At 46.3% G+C, this 19,414-nt stretch overlaps 1 protein-coding gene across 1 annotated transcript in view; it reads left to right on the plus strand.

Annotated features, from left to right (window-relative positions):
• The first annotated feature begins 3,225 nt into the window (after positions 1-3,225).
• Positions 3,226-19,414, plus strand: part of ADCY9 (adenylate cyclase 9) — a 31,556-nt gene continuing 15,367 nt past the window's right edge. Inside the window, exons 1-5 of the mRNA XM_035131579.3 lie at positions 3,226-6,730; positions 9,575-9,747; positions 15,794-15,898; positions 16,812-17,029; positions 18,974-19,076. Coding sequence (XP_034987470.3) covers positions 4,861-6,730; positions 9,575-9,747; positions 15,794-15,898; positions 16,812-17,029; positions 18,974-19,076 — 2,469 coding nt within the window. The 5' untranslated portion in view covers positions 3,226-4,860. The remainder of the gene's footprint in view (positions 6,731-9,574; positions 9,748-15,793; positions 15,899-16,811; positions 17,030-18,973; positions 19,077-19,414) is intronic.

A 19,414-nucleotide genomic window follows, 5' to 3' on the forward strand; every position in this document is an offset into this window, starting at 1 on the left:
ATTTCCAAAAAACAGCAAGGAGAGACAAGAGGGTCTTCTTAAATGAGCAATGCAAAGAAATAGAGGAAAACAATAGAATGGGGAAAACCAGAGATCTGTTCAAGAAAATTGGAGATATGAAAGGAACATTTCGTACAAAGATTACCATAATCAAGGACAAAAGTGGTAAGGACCTAACAGAAGCAGAAGACATCAAGAAGAGGTGGCAAGAATACACAGAGGAATTATACCAGAAAGATATGGAGGTCTCGTACACCCCAGGTAGTGTGGTTGCTGACCTTGAGCCAGACATCTTGGAGAGTGAAGTCAAATGGGCCTTAGAAAGCACTGCTAATAACAAGGCCAGTGGAAGTGATGATATTCCAGCTGAACTATTTAAAATTTTAAAAGATGATGCTGTTAAGGTGCTACACCCAATATGCCAGCAAGTTTGGAAAACTCAGCAATGGCCAGAGGATTGGAGAAGATCAGTCTACATCCCAATCCCAAAGAAGGGCAGTGCCAAAGAATGCTCCAACTACCGCACAATTGCGCTCATTTCACACGCTAGCAAGGTTATGCTTAAAATTCTACAAGGCAGACTTAGGCAGTATGTGGATCGAGAACTCCCAGAAGTGCAAGCTGGATTTCGAAAGGGCAGAGGAACCAGAGACCAAATAGCAAACATGCGCTGGATTATGGAGAAAGCTAGAGAGTTCCAGAAAAACGTCTACTTCTGCTTCATTGACTATGCAAAAGCCTTTGACTGTGTCGACCACAGCAAACTATGGCAAGTTCTTAAAGAAATGGGAGTGCCTGATCACCTCATCTGTCTCCTGAGAAATCTCTATGTGGGACAAGAAGCTACAGTTAGAACTGGATATGGAACAACTGATTGGTTCAAAATTGGGAAAGGAGTACGACAAGGTTGTATATTGTCTCCCTGCTTATTTAACTTATATGCAGAATTCATCATGCGAAAGGCTGGACTAGATGAATCCCAAGCCGGAATTAAGATTGCCGGAAGAAATATCAACAACCTCAGATATGCAGATGACACAACCTTGATGGCAGAAAGCGAGGAGGAATTAAAGAACCTTTTAATGAGGGTGAAAGAGGAGAGCGCAAAATATGGTCTGAAGCTCAACATCAAAAAAACCAAGATCATGGCCACTGGTCCCATCACCTCCTGGCAAATAGAAGGGGAAGAAATGGAGGCAGTGAGAGATTTTACTTTCTTGAGCTCCTTGATCACTGCAGATGGTGACAGCAGTCACGAAATTAAAAGACGCCTGCTTCTTGGGAGAAAAGCAATGACAAACCTAGACAGCATCTTAAAAAGCAGAGACATCACCTTGCCGACAAAGGTCCGTATAGTTAAAGCTATGGTTTTCCCAGTAGTGATGTATGGAAGTGAGAGCTGGACCATCAAGAAGGCTGATCGCCGAAGAATTGATGCTTTTGAATTATGGTGCTGGAGGAGACTCTTGAGAGTCCCATGGACTGCAAGAAGATCAAACCTATCCATTCTTAAGGAAATCAGCCCTGAGTGCTCCCTGGAAGGACAGATCGTGAAGCTGAGGCTCCAATACTTTGGCCACCTCATGAGAAGAGAAGAATCCTTGGAAAAGACCCTGATGTTGGGAAAGATTGAGGGCACTAGGAGAAGGGGACGACAGAGGACAAGATGGTTGGACAGTGTTCTCGAAGCTACGAACATGAGTGTGACCAAACTGCGGGAGGCAGTGCAAGACAGGAGTGCCTGGCGTGCTATGGTCCATGGGGTCACGAAGAGTCGGACACGACTAAACGACTAAACAACAACATGAACGCTTCAGTTTATGAACAGACTTCCAGAACCAATTGTGTTCATAAACCGAGGTACCACTGTAGTGACATGGAAGCATATTGAGGGCAGCGGTGTCAATATGTGTTCTAATTTCAAAGGTAATTATTCTCCCCACATACGAATGCAACCTGAAGAGTCACCTTGTAAAAAAGATGAAATTATCAGTAGAGTTTGTCAGAGAAGCCCCCAAATTTATGACATTTTATAAATTCTCAAGGTTTGTTTTCTCCCCCCTCTTTCTGATATAAAAATGTAGTTTCAGTGCTGAGGTAAGACTGCAGAGTAGCACCAGTGAGAGGATGTACTGAAGCCTGGTAGGGAAACAGTTTATAAATAAATATAATAAATAGCTTGCCGGCTGCACCAGATATGTTTTTTAATTGCCGGGCCCATAATGCAACACTTTCTCCATCACCTTATGCATGTTTGCTTCAGAGAAAGTCCTAATGAATAAACCCCGCTGCATAGGATGTAGGCCTCGGCAAGGAGAGGCGTGTTGCCTGTTGGTTTTCCACTCTACATAGGATCGGGATGTGAGGATGTGAGGGAAAGGAGGAGAAACTAGAAGAACACTCTGTGACAGCATCAGAGGACTCTGTGTGGGAGCCCAAGATGGCAAGCGGGAGGCAGGAAGAGATAACAGAACGCAGGGCAGAAACATGCAAAGGCAACTGTGTCAGCTGCAGCTAATGAGGGCGCAGAAGGGGAGAGAGGGCGGCAGTGAGATCAGGCGCAACCCCCCCCCCTGCAGCTGCGGCTGCTGCGCGCCAAGCCTTTAATTGCTCTCTGACTCAGGCCGCGCATCATAAACGGTGCCACAATGGAACCAGCTGGCTTCTTCCCTGCTGAATAATTTACCCTTTCGACGGCAGCAATTAATTAGCTGTAATGAGAGAGAGAAGCAGGTCCAGGGAAAAGCTATTAAGAGCAGCAAGGTACTTTGGGCAGCCCGGTGGGGGGATCTGGGCTGAGAGCAGGCGGCACACGCCTGTGGCTCCTCAGGCGGCTCCTGGCTGCCAAAGGCCATCCCCAGGGGAAGCGAAACTCATCCAAAGCGGTCGGTGCCATGGAGGAGGACCGCAGACCTGTGGCCCAGGAGCACCCTTGGGCAAACGGCGGCGCAAAGCCGATCTCTTTGCTTATGCGCAGTGTCATTTGGAGCTGCGGCGGTGGCTTTGGGGCTCATCCTCCCATCTTCTCAGCATCGAAGAACCCAAGTTCTGCAGGGCGAACCAGAGCCAGGTGGTCCTGCAGGATGAGCCCGAGACCTTCGCTGCCTGAGGCGCAACAGCAAAAGAGCTCCTTTCCCGACCGAGGCTGCCCATTATGGTGGCAGAAAACCCCGCGAGTGCATCTCCTTGGAAATAAAACCACAGTAACCATGCATTCTTAAGCTCAAGGTGATGGAGTCTCCTTTATTGGAGGGTTTTCAGCAAAGGTTGGGTGCCCACCTGGCAGGGATGGTTTTGCTGCCATCCCTGCATGGCAGGAGGTTGGACTAGATGAACCTCGGGGGTCCGTTCAGTGGAATAACTAACCATTTGCACCTTTCCCTGCCTCGTGAAAGGTCAGCCGCCACTTTGCTTGACTTCGCTGCAGGGCTGCTGACCTTGGTAACTTGCCTGGTGCTGCAGAGTTCAAGGGCTGCAATTCTGGAGACAATAAATGCAGTGGGAATATGGAGAAGAGAAGCTGGGAGCTACTCTGGGGCGACCAGCTCCCTCAAACGGAGAGCGGCATTCCCCAAGAGTCGCCAAGAGTCTTTCGCCAGTTCTTCCCTCACATGTAACTTCTCAGTCTTCCCTCAGCAATTTCTCAAAATGGTGCCTGTCACCGAAATTTGGGTTGGAACTTATCAGCTGTTTGTTGAAAAAGAAACAATGAATTGGCTTTAAAAACCTTTTACTGGAAAATGTTGATTCGGCTATCTAACCATTCAGAAACTCTGAAGCAAGATGGAAAGAAGCCGCTGGGTGCCTTTATCACCTGGGGCACTTAAGTCGTCTCTGCCCAGCGGCCATTTTGCTTTTGGTCCGACTCGCCAGCTTTGCTCGAGTTTCTCCCGCTGCGGATGCGATCGGCCCTCACGCTCTTCAGTGCTGCAGCTTAGGAAGGAAAGGATTTCCTTTCCAACGTCTTAGGACGGTGCTCTTGGGAGTCAAAGAGTGAGGCATTACATTACATTTCGCAAAAAGATAAACTGGGAGCATTAAGGGTGCCAATCCGTGTGGGAACCCTTTGCTAAAGTCGCCCTGGGTGTAAATACCGGTCACTCACTGACTCATCGTTGCTCAACTGAGCTACGGTATGGAGAAATTGCTCGGAGAAGTTTTGTTGGAAATGACAAGCTAACAAATGCTTTTTTAAAAAAAGAAAATAGCTCATGATAACTCGGGGAGAGACGGGGTCTTCGTGAGGATGGCCCCCCTTGCCTTTCTCCCGCCATCTAGTTTTTCCTCACGAGAAATCGCGGGGGGGGAGGGGCGCTGAGGCGAGGGAGGAGACGAAAGGCGGGAAACTTGGCTGCACAAGACAAGCGGGCGCTTGCGCAGTGGGCAGCGCGACTTCTCCTGGTCGCGGAATCCTCGTGGCCGCCGCCGCTGCGCGCGCGCCCCGCTGGGGTCTCTTCCGTGTGCGCGCGCGCGAGTCCCCGCCCCCCTCCCGAGCGCGCCTGAGCCCAGCCGCGCGCCTCAGTGACAGCCGCCTCCGCCCTCGCCCTGCTGCTGCTGCTGCTTGTGGTTCTTCTTCCCGAGGGCGGCCGACCCGGCGCCGCGGCCTGTGAGGCGCTTCCAGGGAGGCGGGCGATGCGGCCGAGCGGCCCGCCGTGAGGGAGGAGCGGCCCTGGCGCAGCGCCATGCGGCGGGGCCCGGAGCGGCCTGGCGGGAGCCTGAGCAGCGCGGTCTTGGGCGGCACTCAGAACCCCGGCAGCGGAGGAGGCGAGGGCGGCGGAGGCGGAGGCGAAGGCGGCCCGAGCGGCGAGAGCAGGTCCGGCCCGCGCTGAGAGCCGCTGCCTAGGGAGAAGGGCCGCGGCCATGGCCTCCTCGTCGTCGCCGCCGTCGGGCTCGTCGGCGCACCAGCAGCTCCTCCAGCAGCAGCAGCAGCCTCAGCCTCAGCGGCGCCGGCGGAGCACCGAGGTGAGCTGCGACTCGAGCGGCAGCGGCAGCGTCACGGTGAGGATCTGCGCCCGGAGCCCCCCGGGGGCCCAGCCGGCCAAGGCCAGCATCTCTTCCTCCAGCGGCAGCAGCTCGGGAGACGCAGTGGCGGCGGCAGCGGTCAGGAGGGCCCAGGCGGCGGCGGCCGGAGGAAGAGGCGGCCGGGGCAAGAAGAAGAGGGACAAGGGCGGCGGCGGCGGCGGCGGGTTCGGCCTGGGCTTGGGCCTGGGCCTGGGCCTGGGCTCCCGGCGCCGCTCGACGCGGCTCCCGCAGCTGTTCGAGCGCGCCTCGGCGCAGTGGTGGAACCCCACGTTCGACTCGAGCAACCTGGAGGAGGCCTGCCGGGAGCGCTGCTTCCCGCAGACGCGGCGCCGCTTCCGCTACGCGCTCTCGTACCTGGGCGCGGCGGGGCTGCTGTGGGGCGGCTACTTCGCGCTGCGGCTGGGCCCCCCCGGCGGAGGGCGGCGGCAGCAGGCCCCCTTCGTGGCGCCCGCGCTGGCCTTCCTGGCCGCCTGCCTCGCCTTCTTCGCCTTCACCTTCACGCGCGCCTACGGGCGCCACCCGGCGCGCACCTCGCTGGCCCTCGTGCTGCTCGTCTTCGCCATCACGCTGGCGCCGCAGCTGCAGGCGCTGGGACCCCCGGCGGCGGCGGAGGGCCGGGACGACTGGGGGGGTCCCGTCGGGCCCTCGCCGCCGTCGGGGCCCTGCCTGTCGCAGGTGGGCAGCTTCTCCATGTGCATCGAGGTGCTGCTGCTGCTCTACACCGTCATGCACCTGCCCCTCTACCTGAGCTTCTTGCTGGGCCTCTCCTACTCGGTCCTCTTCGAGACCTTCGGCTACTACTTCCGCGAGGAGAGCTGCTTCTCGCCCTTCGGGGAGCGCCTCCTGGCCTGGGACCTGCTCAGCAAGGCCCTGCTGCACGTGTGCATCCACGCCACCGGCATCCACCTCTTCATCATGTCCGAAGTCCGGTCCAGAAGCACCTTCCTGAAAGTGGGGCAATCCATCATGCACGGCAAAGACCTGGAGGTGGAAAAGGCCCTCAAGGAGAGGATGATCCATTCGGTCATGCCCAGGATTATTGCCGACGACCTGATGAAGCAGGGGGACGACGAAAGCGAGAACTCCGTGAAGCGCCACTCCACCTCCAGCCCCAAAAACAAAAAGAAAAAGCCTTCTATACAGAAGAACCCCATCATATTCCGTCCTTTTAAAATGCAGCAGATAGAACAAGTCAGTATTTTGTTTGCAGATATTGTGGGCTTCACAAAAATGAGTGCCAACAAATCTGCGCATGCCCTGGTGGGACTCTTGAACGATCTCTTTGGTCGCTTTGACCGCCTGTGCGAGGACACAAAATGTGAGAAGATAAGCACTTTGGGGGACTGTTACTACTGTGTGGCAGGGTGCCCTGAGCCCCGAGAGGACCATGCTTATTGCTGCATCGAGATGGGGCTGGGCATGATTAAAGCCATTGAGCAGTTTTGTCAGGAGAAGAAAGAGATGGTGAACATGAGGGTTGGTGTTCACACTGGGACGGTCCTGTGTGGCATTCTGGGGATGAGAAGGTTCAAGTTCGATGTGTGGTCCAATGATGTCAACTTGGCCAACCTTATGGAGCAACTGGGCGTGGCAGGAAAGGTCCATATTTCAGAAGCGACTGCAAAATACTTAGATGACCGCTATGAAATGGAGGATGGAAAGGTGACTGAGCGTGTTGGTCAGAGTGTGGTTGTAGACCAGCTTAAAGGTATATATATATACGTGTGTGTGTGTGTGTCTAAAATGAACTGGTATACTTCAGTACTTTCCTCCCATAGCTTCTTATGTTTGTTGTGCTGACATGTCTGGACACATCAAGTACAACATCTGAGATTCAGAGAATTAGTTTTGAGGTTCTCCTTGATGATTCTTCGAGGGATGAAAGATAAGATATTTGAGGTCATATGCTTGGCGGGTGCAATGCTTTCTGATTTTAGAACTGATTATTTTAAAGGGCAGTTTTAATAAATGTTGAATTTTAATCGTCTGCCAGATATTTTATAGTTAATATACTTTCATATAGTCTGTACTTTGGGTGGTTGGGTTTGAAGTGATTCATAGGCTTCTAGAAAAAAAATATGACGTTCAGGGGGAAAAACTTTGTCTTCGTGCTGAGGAGCAGACTGCAGGCACCTCGTATGAAGGCAGATTTGCTTTTTTGTTTCTCCAGAAAAATACCACTGTTTGGTGAGTTGTAATGGTTAGAACTTGAGTTATAAAGTACTAACCTATTTTGTTGAAGCTACAAATAGATTTGAGGCACCCTGTTACAAATCTGTTCTTTAGAGAACTTGTGGCAGTTTGACAAGTACTTTAGGGAAAAGGCATATATTTTAATGAATTTCAAATAGAAGTCAGAACTCAGAATATATCTGAAAACAGTCAAATAAGTGTTTTGTTTCAGGTACTTTGTACTGTATTTATGAGTCTGGAGAACAGATGAAAGAGAGCTGAATGTGATCCAAAATGAAGTATTTGATACTGTTTTAATTAATACAGTGGACACTCGGGTTGCGAACGTGATCCATGCGGGAGACACGTTCGCAACCCACAGCGTTTGCAACCCACGTCTGCGCACGCGCGGGTTGCACTTCAGCGCTTCTGCACATGCGCAAAGCATAATTTAGTGGTTCTGCGCATGCATGCATGCCGAAAGCCAGAAGTAACCTGTTCGGGTACTTCCAGGTTCGGTGCAGAGCGCAACCTGAAGTAGCTGTAATCCAAGGTATGACAGTAGTCAGTTTTAGAAACCGTAGGCAAGAGCAGAGTGCACTGGAACAGATGGGGCATGGAGCATAAAATGACATAAAATATGCAAAGCTAAAACTTCCTCAAGACAAGCTTGAAAAATGTCTCCATCTTTCCTCCTCTTGAGTTTTCTTAGCATGGTGAAATTTAAAAGGCAGAAAGTCGAAATATAGTAATGGACTCAGCCTGCCTTCCTTGACAGCAGATGGAGGGTACCTGTAATTCTTATCTGTATAAATTGTTTTGAATTTCAAACTGTCATTTGACCTCAGCCAAGTCAGCTGCTGTTAGGCCAACCTGATTTTTGAAGAAAGCCTGTGCTGTTTACTCTGTGGCTCCCTGAAGTGTACAAGATATGCTGCACCCTAGGACAACTAATTTATATTGGTTTATTATATACGTATCTATTTCTTTATAGCATTTATAGTCTGTGTTTTCAGTACAGAATACTCCTAGGTCAGTAGTTGCAAATACAATATTAACAATTTAATAGTGAAATCTGATTTTATTTTGTTTTGTTTTTTTAAGAAAAGGGGTTTCTGGCTCTTCCATATGTGGTAGAAAGCCTTTGATGGGAATGACTACCACAAAGCGCCTACTTGCTGTTCTAGCAGTACTGTACACTTAAGCATTTAACAAAGATAAGACGACATAATTAGAAGATTTTCTTATGTCTAGCCTGCAGAGGAGCACTGTGCTGTGTAAAGAGAAGCCTTTGTTTTCTGCAGCAACACACTTAACACTGAATGGCTGTTTAACTTGCATAGACTGGATAAATTCAGTTAAAAACTTGATTTTATGGATAGTTCTAAACTGGGTTAAGCTTTGTATAGTGTTATATTGAAAATATAATAAACATATGCAGGTAATTAATGTGGTTATGTCACTCTCATGGCTTTTGTTTAGATTCAGCTCAGTTAGAGGGATTAAAATATGCAGGAATGAGCTTTGAATACTGTTAGTATTCTAGATATACTAGATGCAGGAGTCTTTGCTTCTGCAGTTAACTATTGTAGGTTCCCTTCTGGAAAATGAATTCAACAGGACTTCTGTTTAAGATGTGCATAGGGTTGCAGCCTTGGAAATGTTGAAGAAATCTTACCTTGAGTGGTGGGTCAGCTTTGTGTCCTGAAGGACTTCTATGTGTACACAAACCATTCTGCTTACTGCTGAATGTTTTTGACACCATGTTTGCTGTAGGAAGATAATCTACAGGCCATTAGGCTGTACCTCCTTGCTAAACTGGTGGGTGGGTGGGGGGGGGGAGAGTCTTGCTAGCATTCAGCTACTCGAGAAAAGTCTTACTATTATTCAGATGCTGCAGTGCAGTAGTCCTTGGTGCAGGATTCCCACTCTTCATAACATGTAAAGTGTGTGTGTGTTTGTGTGTGTGTGGGTTTTTTTTAAAAGCAAACATTCACACTTGCCAATGAAATCAAGTGCTACTGCGTGGGACAGAAATGCCTACAGTATTCAAAAATTGTAAAATACTGCAGCCCTGTATTGTATAAGCCTATTCTTGCCTTTCTTTTTATTGTGAGGCATTAGGAAGGCAGGAAAAGGGAAACAAAAGTCTGTTAAGAGCAGTTTATGAAATGTCTTTTTGTTGCCAGAGGATGGGCCTGACTGTTCCCAAGAGCAGCAGTGAGCCATGGGAATAGCTGGCTCGCTGGCAGCAGTAGCTGGCTGCTGTGGTTTGCCTAGTCATAGTGGAGTGCACATTGGAGAGAGGGGTTCTACAAACAAGTGGGGGGATAGTAGTGGAAGAATGGTTTCAGCTTTCCTAACTGTAATTTTCCTGTAGGTTTGAAAACATACCTGATTTCTGGTTTGAAAGTGAAGGAGCCCCACTGCAGCTGCTCACAGATGCTGCTTCCAGGTCTAGAAGCAGGAGACAGAAGCAAGTTACAGGGAACCTCATCAGCAGAGAATGTTGGCAACTTAGCAAAAGGTTTCAGACAGTTGGAAAAAAACAAGGTTTGTCAAATGTATTCTTCAAACTTCTAAGGGTTATTAATCAGAAACTTGTTTGAGAAGCTTTCATTGGGGACATTAAATAGCCACTTGGGTGGTTGGAGTAGAACTTGGAACATGCATCACTGAATCCTTGAAGAAGGAGAAATAGAAAGATTTCCTTCTTCATTTTATTGCTTATGAAGCCCTAAAATGAGAGGGGAACCATACTGTGTGATAATAGCTAAAGCGGAAGGTTGGCTGTGAGAGACCCAGTTCAAATTCCCATTCTGCCATGAAGCTCCCCAGGTGGACAAGTCTCCATATCTCAGTGCAACCTACCTCACAGCAGCAGTGTTAGTGAAGAAATGCTGCTTTGAGTTCCTCGGAGCAGGTGGCAAATGGAACAAGGGGTTGGCAGGGAACTCTTGTTCTCGGGTTCTTAAGATCCCCAAATGTATGTGGGAAGAGACACTTCTTATCTGTGCACAAATTGGTGTGCTCTTCCAAGCATTTGTTCCTAGTGCAATATTTGTTCCAGCAAACCAGTCACTTTTCAGGGTTGCTTTTCTGTTATCTACATGTGAAAAATAACTGATTGAAATTTGTGTGTGTGTGTTGCTTACAAAGTAAAGCAGGTGACAGAGCAGAAACCTTTTGGTTTTGTTTTAACATAAAAGCATTCTTTAGCTTAAATGCTGTGATGGTAGAGGAAACAAGATTCCATTGATTCTAATACCTACATTAATCATACCACTTAAACTTTCTCATAAAATTGTCAATAATTGTATCAAAAGCTTTAAAAAGGAGTAACGAACAAAGAAGGGAGGACTCTGCCTCAAGGAGCTTGTAGGGAGGGAATAGGAAGGAGGAGGAGATGTCTGTTTCATTAAGCCAAAGCACATGTAAACTGAACTGAAGCACTGTGTAAGGAGTAAACTATATATTATTAATAATTTGCAATATATATTAACATTTTTAATATAAAAAATACTGTATACTGGAGATTGGGTTCCCTACCCTGGCACCCTTTGGAGAGAAAGGGTGGGATATAAGTTTTTTTATTTGTTAACTAAAAACAATGGTGTGTTGGCAGGAACTGATGGGAGCTGTATTAAAAACATCTGGGGTGCACCTTGCTGGTTAAGGGTGTTCCAGAGCCATTTCGAGTGCAGCCAGTAGCCCTGAGAGGCTTAGGTACAAATTCCATATTCTTTGCTCTATAGATACTTGGTTCATCTTTGCCTATATGAGCCTTCACAGGGTGGTGGGAGGGATGAATAAATGAGATGTAAGGTTGTTATCTGCCTTGAGTTGGTAGGATGTAGATAGGATGGACATGTCGTCAATATCAACTGATGCATTTGTAGTTTTTAATTCATAGCAAGTCTGTTAAATATTTTACTCATCCCTTTAGGCTATGGTTCTTTATGTGATTGTGTGTTTTCAGTAAAAAAGAATATGATTATTTTTATCTGCAATTGCAGATGAAATGTTAACGATTATGGCAGCGTGGCTGTCCTTCAAATTTATAATGAATCTTGAATAAGGTGTTTCAGTTTAGCCCTAGAGTGTCAGAGACAGCTGTACACCATATAGAGCTTCACGCTATATCTATGTCACACTAATGGATTTGCTTCCTGTGGGTCATAATCCTCAGGAGTGGCTGGGGGAACCCGGCCAGATGGGCGGGGTATAAATAATAAATTATTATTATTATTATTATTATTATTATTATTATTATTATTAAAACATTCATAGAATTGTAGTGTTGGAAGGGATCCCGAAAGGTCATCTATTCCAACCCCATGCAATGCAGGAATCTCAATATATATGTTATTACCATTAAACTTATTTCCAGCGGTTGGATTGTGCTAAAAAAGGTTTCAATCAATGGAAGTCAAATTATCAACACAGGGAAAGTGTTTTTAATGGTTGATCTCTCAGAAATAAGCTTTTACTTCCAAATCTTATGTATTGAAATTCAAACACAACTTATTTCTGTGGGGCAAAGGGTTGCTACAAAATACATCACTTTAAGTGCCAAGCCCTGACTTGGTAAAGGAAAACCCCACGAGTGTGCAAAACAGGTGGGGTGGGGGAGCCATGCTTGTTGCATTATTAGTTTTTGAATGTTGCAGCCTGTGTATACATAAGCCACAGGACAGGCTGTGGATAGCAGTGGAAGGGACTGAAAAAGAGAAATCTAATACAGTACCTTGATTTTGGGACAGTCACATACCGGTGTCAGATATTTTGGAGTGGATTGATTGCCTTCCACAAAGGGAACATTGATGGTCTGGAAGAAACAGAAGTTCGAGATTTCTGTTTCCCCATTGCTTCCATTGGTACTCCACCACCCTTTTATAGACAAGACAGCTTGTTTGTTGTTTAGTTGTTTAGTCGTGTCCGACTCTTTGTGACCCCATGGACCAGAGCACGCCAGGCACTCCTGTCTTCCACTGCCTCCCGCACTTTGGTCAGACTCATGTTCGTAGCTTCGAGAACACTGTCCAACCATCTCGTCCTCTGTCATCCCCTTCTCCTAGTGCCCTCAATCTTTCCCAGCATCAGGGTCTTTTCCAGGGAGTCTTTTCTTCTCATGATGTGGCCAAAGTATTGGAGCCTCAGCTTCAGGATCTGTCCTTCCAGTGAGCAGTCAGGGCTGATTTCCTTTAGAATGGAGAGGTTTGATCTTCTTGCACTCCATGGGACTCTCAAGAGTCTCCTCCAGCACCATAATTCAAAAGCATCAATTCTTCGGCAATCAGCCTTCTTTATGGTCCAGCTCTCACTTCCATGCATCACTACTGGGAAAACCATAGCTTTAACTATACAGACCTTTGTCGGCAAGGTGATGTCTCTGCTTTTTAAGATGCTGTCTAGGTTTGTCATTGCTTTTCTCCCAAGAAGCAGGCGTCTTTTAATTTTGTGACTGCTGTCACCATCTGCAGTGATCAAGGAGCCCAAGAAAGTAAAATCTCTCACTGCCTCCATTTCTTCCCCTTCTATTTGCCAGGAGGTGATGGGACCAGTGGCCATGATCTTGGTTTTTTTTATGTTGAGCTTCAGACCATATTTTGCGCTCTCCTCTTTCACCCTCATTAAAAGGTTCTTTAATTCCTCCTCACTTTCTGCCCTCAAGACAAGACAAGCTAGCACAGTTTAAAGCATGGTCCTATGAATAAGGACTTGTCTACACAAATAGAAAACCCGTATCAGTAGAGAGGATTGCCACTCCATGTTAATTGGGTCCATTTGCACCAACTGCATTATTTTATAGCAAACCAAGTTACGAGAGAAACTGGTATAAGGGACCTCACTCAGGGACCTCACTCATTTGAAGCATCTGATTTTGGAGAATGAGCAATGAACACAAGGCTTTGTCTCCAAAATGTGTACTTTATTGTAAGTGGACTCCTTGGCTCTTTCTATCGGCCCACAAGTGGCTGGGCCTGGTGAACTTTTAATTCCTTACCCCAACGGTTATGATTCGTGGGTTCCCACTTAATTTTATTTTGATTTTAAATGTGATTCGAATTGTATTTTAAATTAATCATTTGATTTTGTGTTTTTAATGTATTATATATTTGGTGTTCCCCTGAGCCCGGTCCCGGCCGGGGAGGGAGGGGTATAAATAAAATTTATTATTATTATTATTATTATTATTATTATTATTATTATTATTATATGACAAATTCATTCAGCTCATTGAAGGACTAACAGGAAGAATGGCATAGGGCAAACTATACAGGGATAGAGCCTCTGAAGTCAACTTCTGCAATAGTCGGTGTCCTCATTGAAATACATCACCACTGTAGGAAGTACCAGGGGTTGAGAACTAAGAGGCTCATGCACACCTGTCTGTTGGGAGTGTCTGAAGGTTGTCTCTTATTGGACTGTGGTTTTCAAAGAAGTTGGTGTTGGCGCAAAGCAAAATGTAGCACTCCTGACAGCTGATACATTTAAATATTGGGGGGGGGATGAAGTTGTGATGCACAGATTTTTACTTTCAGTTATGTTAATAGCTGCACAGATTAAAAGTGCAGGAAAATGACAGATGAACTAGCATTTGAAGTATAGTTCCACAAACTGTGGAACTTTGCCCTGGCAGAGAAATTAACATTTAACATAAAAGGGGCCAAAGTCAAGGTTAAATAAATGAATTATTATGTACATCAGTGTACATCAGTGTGCAGGCCAGCATTAGATATGTCAAATGCATTTCTTAAACTCTGTGATAAACTCAGTTGCCTTACCCAGAAATGAAATATTGGAGACTGGGCAATAATTGGCCATAATGTTCGGGTCCAGCAATTTTTTTTTTAAAGAAGCTGCCACTTTAAGGGACAAAGGTGAGAGCTGTTTCCTAGTTGTGCTGGATCTCTCAGCGGCCTTTGATACCATTGACCATAACATCCTTCAGGACCGTCTAGAGGGGCTGGGAGCTAGGGGCACTGTTATACAGTGGTTCCGCTCTTTTCTCCGGGGTCGTGTCCAGAAAGTGATGTTGGGGGATGAGTGTTCAGACCCCTGGGCTCTCGCTTGTGGGGTGCCTCAGGGTTCCGTCCTCTCCCCCATGCTTTTTAATATCCAAATGAAGCTGCTGGGAGAGATCATCAGGAGGTTTGGGCTGGGTGTTCATCAGTATGCGGATGACACCCAGCTCTACCTCTCTTTTAAATCAGAACCAATGAGGGCGGTGAATGTTCTGTGTGAGTGCTGAGGTTGAATCCTGACAAGACTGACGTACTGTTTTGGGGGGACAGGGAGCGGGCGGGTGTGGGGGACTCCCTGGTCCTGAATGGGATAACTGTCCCCCTGAGGGACCAGGCCTGGGAGTCATTTTGGACTCACAGGTGTCCATGGAGGCACAGGTTAATTCTGTGTCCAGGGCGGCTGTCTACCAGCTCCATCTGGTATGCAGGCTGAGACCCTACCTGCCCACAGTCTCACCAGAGTAGTGCATGCTCTGGTTATCTCCCGCTTGGACTACTGCAATGCGCTCTACGTGGGGCTACCTTTGAAAGTGACCCAGAAACTGCAATTAATTCAGAATGCGGCAGCCAGACTGGTGACTGGGAGCGGTTGCCGGGACCACATAACACTGGTCTTGAGAGATCTACATTGGCTCCCAGTACGTTTCCGAGCATAATTCAAAGTGTTGGTGCTGACCTTTAAAGCCCTAAACAGCCTCGGTCCTGTATACCTGAAGGAGTGTTTCCACCCCCATCATTCAGCCCGGACACTGAGATCCAGCGCCGAGGGCCTTCTCGGTAGTGGCACCCGCCCTGTGGAACGCCCTCCCATCAGAGGTCAGAGAAATAAATAACTACCTGACATTTAGAAAATACCTAAAGGCAGCCCTGTTTAGGGAAGTTTTTAGTCTGTGACATTTTAATGTATTTTGATGTGTGTTGGAAGCCACCCAGTGGCGGGGGGGGGGGACCCGGCCAGATGGGCGGGGTATAAATAATAAATTATTATTATTATTGTGTGTGTGTGGTGCTTTTCTGAACAAGTACACCTTGTGAGAAAGGGGCTCTTGATACTGTGTGTCAACTGAGATCTTCCTCCTGGTCCCTTCTTGTGAGCTGGAAGGCGGGATATAAAAATAAGATAAATGATGAATTAGAGATACTTCTCTATCTTTTATGGACTGTGTTCTCAGCTTTAACATTCTGTCTCTCTGGCCATGAGAACTAGAATTTTTTCCCCCAGATGGCATTTCCATTATTCCAAACAGATTATCTAAGTACAAGTGCATTAACTGTCTTTTTGTTTAATTATAGTTAGGCTTCCATTAAGTGGTGATCACTTTTCTTATATGTGATACGACTTTCATTTATGCTCAAGTGATTTTAATTCTATTCCCAAATACTCAAGGAAGGAAAAAGGACAACTAAGTGTGATGTGCAGCCTGCTGGCAACATCCCATGGGCTGCATTTGAGAAACCTTTTGCCAAGAATCCTGAAATTTATACCTATTGGACATGCTAAGATTTGCAATGTCAGTGCTATTTAAAAGAGACAAATTAATCTTGCAGTGTTTTTCTCTTTTGGCCTCCAGACATGCCCTTCATGTAATACTACGTTGGCATCTGCTTCTGCTGCAAGTATAGAGGAAGGAGCTATCCAAAATGGGGGCCAGGATGAACATAAAAACAGCACAAAGGTAACACTAATTTATCAGCTTGCATTCTTCTCTAGCTCCCCTGTCTCATTCATGTGGTAAGTCCAAGATTTGGAAACTCACTTAGGGTAGTCTCGAGAGAAAACTGACTTAACCACTGACATCCAGAATTCCATTCTCAGAACTGATCTGTATACTTCCAGAAGTTGCACTTGGGTGCTTCAAACTGACCACTTTGAACTATTAACTATTAGTGGTGTAACACATTAGAGCCAGCAGCAAAGTTCCATGACTAGCCTTATCTAGCTTCCTCCAATCCATATTTGTAGAAGAGTGAATTTAAAAAACAACAAAAAACAGTGCTGCCCAGGTATCGGATAAAAGGTGCCATAGGAATTTTAAAAGTAAATAATAAATTGTAAAATAATGTTTGGCGGAGCCAGTGTGCCTTAATTGAATAAGAGACCAATACAGTACTGTACATCCTGTACTCAGATCCCCGTGAACATCACTAGCTAGTTTGTGGCAAAAAGTGTAGGTTGCACAGTGCTGTGAAAATCTTTGATAGTATTACATAAGTTTTACATAGAGATACATAGAAATTAATGAACGTGGCAAAGTTAGGTCCATTAATTTCAGTAGCACTACGCTGTGTAAAATTGAGTTGAATACCATCCCTTCTGTTTCAGACAAGAGGTGTTTTGACTTGCAAAACAACAAATAATGTACGTAAAAATAATTTGCATTGTAAAAATATCCTGAAATTTTCTTCTGTCTTAATTGTTTGGTTCTGTTTGCAAACCTGAAAATCGTTGAAAAAAGAAAGCTTGCAGACTTTCTCACTTCCAGTTAGAGCTGAGGCAGTTTTTCTGTCAAAATTTCTTGAGGATGAGCAATAGAATAGCACGATCACTCTGTCTCTTTGTGCTTTTGCCCCTCCTTTGATCTGAATCAGGGCCCTGGAGGATGCAGTCCAAAGTCCCAGAATGGTCTTCTAAGTCCTCCACAAGAGGAGAAACTGAGCAACAGCCAAACGTCCCTTTATGAAATGTTGCAGGAGAAAGGAAGATGGGTTGGCGTGAGCTTGGATCAGTCACCACTTCTGCCACTGCGCTTCAAAAACATCAGGGAGAAAACGGACGCTCATTTTGTTGACGTGATAAAAGAAGACAGGTGAGAAGGAATCCCAGCTTCACATACACACTGGTGGGGTCTGAACTAGCAGCAACTGAATAGGAAAGGTGTCTTGATCTCATGGTGGATAGCTCAGTGGAAACATGGACCCCGTGCAGTACATGGTAGCTGTGAAAAAGGCAAAATCCATGTTGGGGATCGTTAGGAAAGGGACTGAAAATTAAACTGCTGATATGTTACTGCTTTCATACAAATCTGCAGTGCAACCACACTCGGAGTGCTGTTTGTCATTCTTGCCACCTCACCTCAGAAACAATGGCTGTAGAGCTGGGAAAGAGCTGGGAAAGGGTCAGAAAAGGGCAATCGGAGTGATCAAGGGAAGGTTTGCAACATAAGGAGCTTTTTAGTTTACCATTACAGAGCTACATAAGTTTATGCATTGTGTAGAGAAGCTAGGTAGACGTACGAAAACCCAGTAGAGTCATCACACAGCACACAGTTACAGGTAGGTAGCCGTGTTGGTCTGAGTCGAAGCAAAATAAAAAAATTCCTTCAGTAGCACCTTAAAGACCAACTAAGTTTATATTTTGGTATGAGCTTTCGTGTGCATGCACACGAAAGCTCATACCAAAATATAAACTTAGTTGGTCTTTAAGGTGCTACTGAAGGAATTTTTTTATTTTACACAGCACACAGTTAAACTGGATTTCACTACCACTTGATATTGTGGCAGTCACCCACTTAGCTGGCTTTAAAATGGGATGAGGCAGGAAAATAAGGCTATGTGCTACCTTTGGGAAAATAGGCTTTGAATACCAGCTGCCGTGAAACAACATTGGGGAGAGGGGGAAATGGGATGTTGAATTAAATAGCTGTTTGGTCTGATCCATCAGGGTTCTCCACATGTTCTTAAATAACTAGTCACAGTTTTTAAATAAATATTTTCAGGAGGCGACTGTGAGCTTTGCCTAAGCAGCGCCTTGTTAGGTGGGCAGTTGGCCATGAGCATTCCAGCCCCAGCAAAGCAGCTGATCTCTCCAGGGGTTTTGGTGTTTCTCCTCTGCTTTGACGAGGGCATCCTAGTGGGCACTTGTAGTAACTTGCTAGGTTACTCCTCTCTCAGCCTTTGTCCTCCATCTGCATGTGTGGATAATAATACTGAGCTACCTTATATGGGTGTTGCAAAGATGATATGCAACATCTTAATCTTCCAGTAAATTTTGCCATTTCTGCATACTCCAACAGTTTGTGCAAATTGGGTCTACATTGTGCTACACAGGCTTGCTCCCCATCTTAGTGTAAATGGAAATTACTATTCTGCCGCCCACCTGACTGGGTTGCCCCAGGCCCTCTGGGCAGCTTCCAACAAATTAAAACACAATAAGTCTATGCATGAAGGAAATAACATGCCACCCCATATCTTGCAGGACATTTGTGCCATCCGTGGTGAGACTTTGTAAATTGTGCAAGTGATGTGTGCAGTCCTTGGGGATAATATATGGGATGACATTTGCCATATAGGGGGGGGGGGTGTCTCAGAAGTCGAGTTACTTGCAAGACGTAGGTGGATCATTCTGCTGTTATGCCTCACTGTAATTGTAGCTCCCCTGGAGGCTGGAGGGTGGTAGTCCAACCGCCTGCAATGCAAGAATCTCCCTCAACCCGTCCCTGCCTGCCTGCTTTCTTACTTTCACAGTCCAGCAGGTAGCACACGCACGCTGTCGGCTTCCTCCTCCTCCGTCTCATTGTTGCCGTTATACAATCCAGTAGGGGGGAGGATGGGGACAAATTTAGAATGGGCTCTGTCTAGCTGATGGAAATATTCTGAGCACTGCCTTCCTTCCTTGTGTGAACACAGATACTGAATAGTGAGAGACTAAGAGCTGTTGCTCAACCAAGAAGTAACCTGGAAATGGGACATTAGGAATTGTTTCTTCAAATGATAATTATGCAGAAGTAAACTCTTTTCCATTCTTCCTCTAGCTTGATGAAAGACTATTTTTTTAAGCCGCCCATTAACAGACTGAGTCTGAACTTCCTGGATCAGGAATTGGAGATGAACTATAGGAGCAGCTATCAAGAAGAGGTGTGTTTGTGTGTGGTGTATGTTCTGGTTGTCTCTGAGAAGCAAATGAATTTTTCATTTTTTACTGAAAAGTAGTCCTGGAGTGTTGCATTTTGTGGAGGGAAGGCTGCTTTATCATTGTCCTCTGCTCTTAATCTCACCCAGCCCAGTTGCTTTTGTCCCAGGGTTCTGAATTCATACTTCTGAACATACATTTGGAGCTTTGTAGGAGAGGGGAGAGATGCTTTAACTCCTTCATGTCTGTGGCTTTTAGGAGTTGTTTTGGAGGATGTGATGGTTTGTACTCGGTTCCTTTTGGGGCAGTTACTAACTTGATGCCAGGATGGTTTAAGGATAGA

The sequence above is a fragment of the Zootoca vivipara genome, chromosome 13 (assembly GCF_965207765.1).
Source record: "Zootoca vivipara chromosome 13, rZooViv2.hap1.1, whole genome shotgun sequence".
NCBI classification, from domain to species: Eukaryota; Metazoa; Chordata; class Lepidosauria; order Squamata; family Lacertidae; genus Zootoca; species Zootoca vivipara.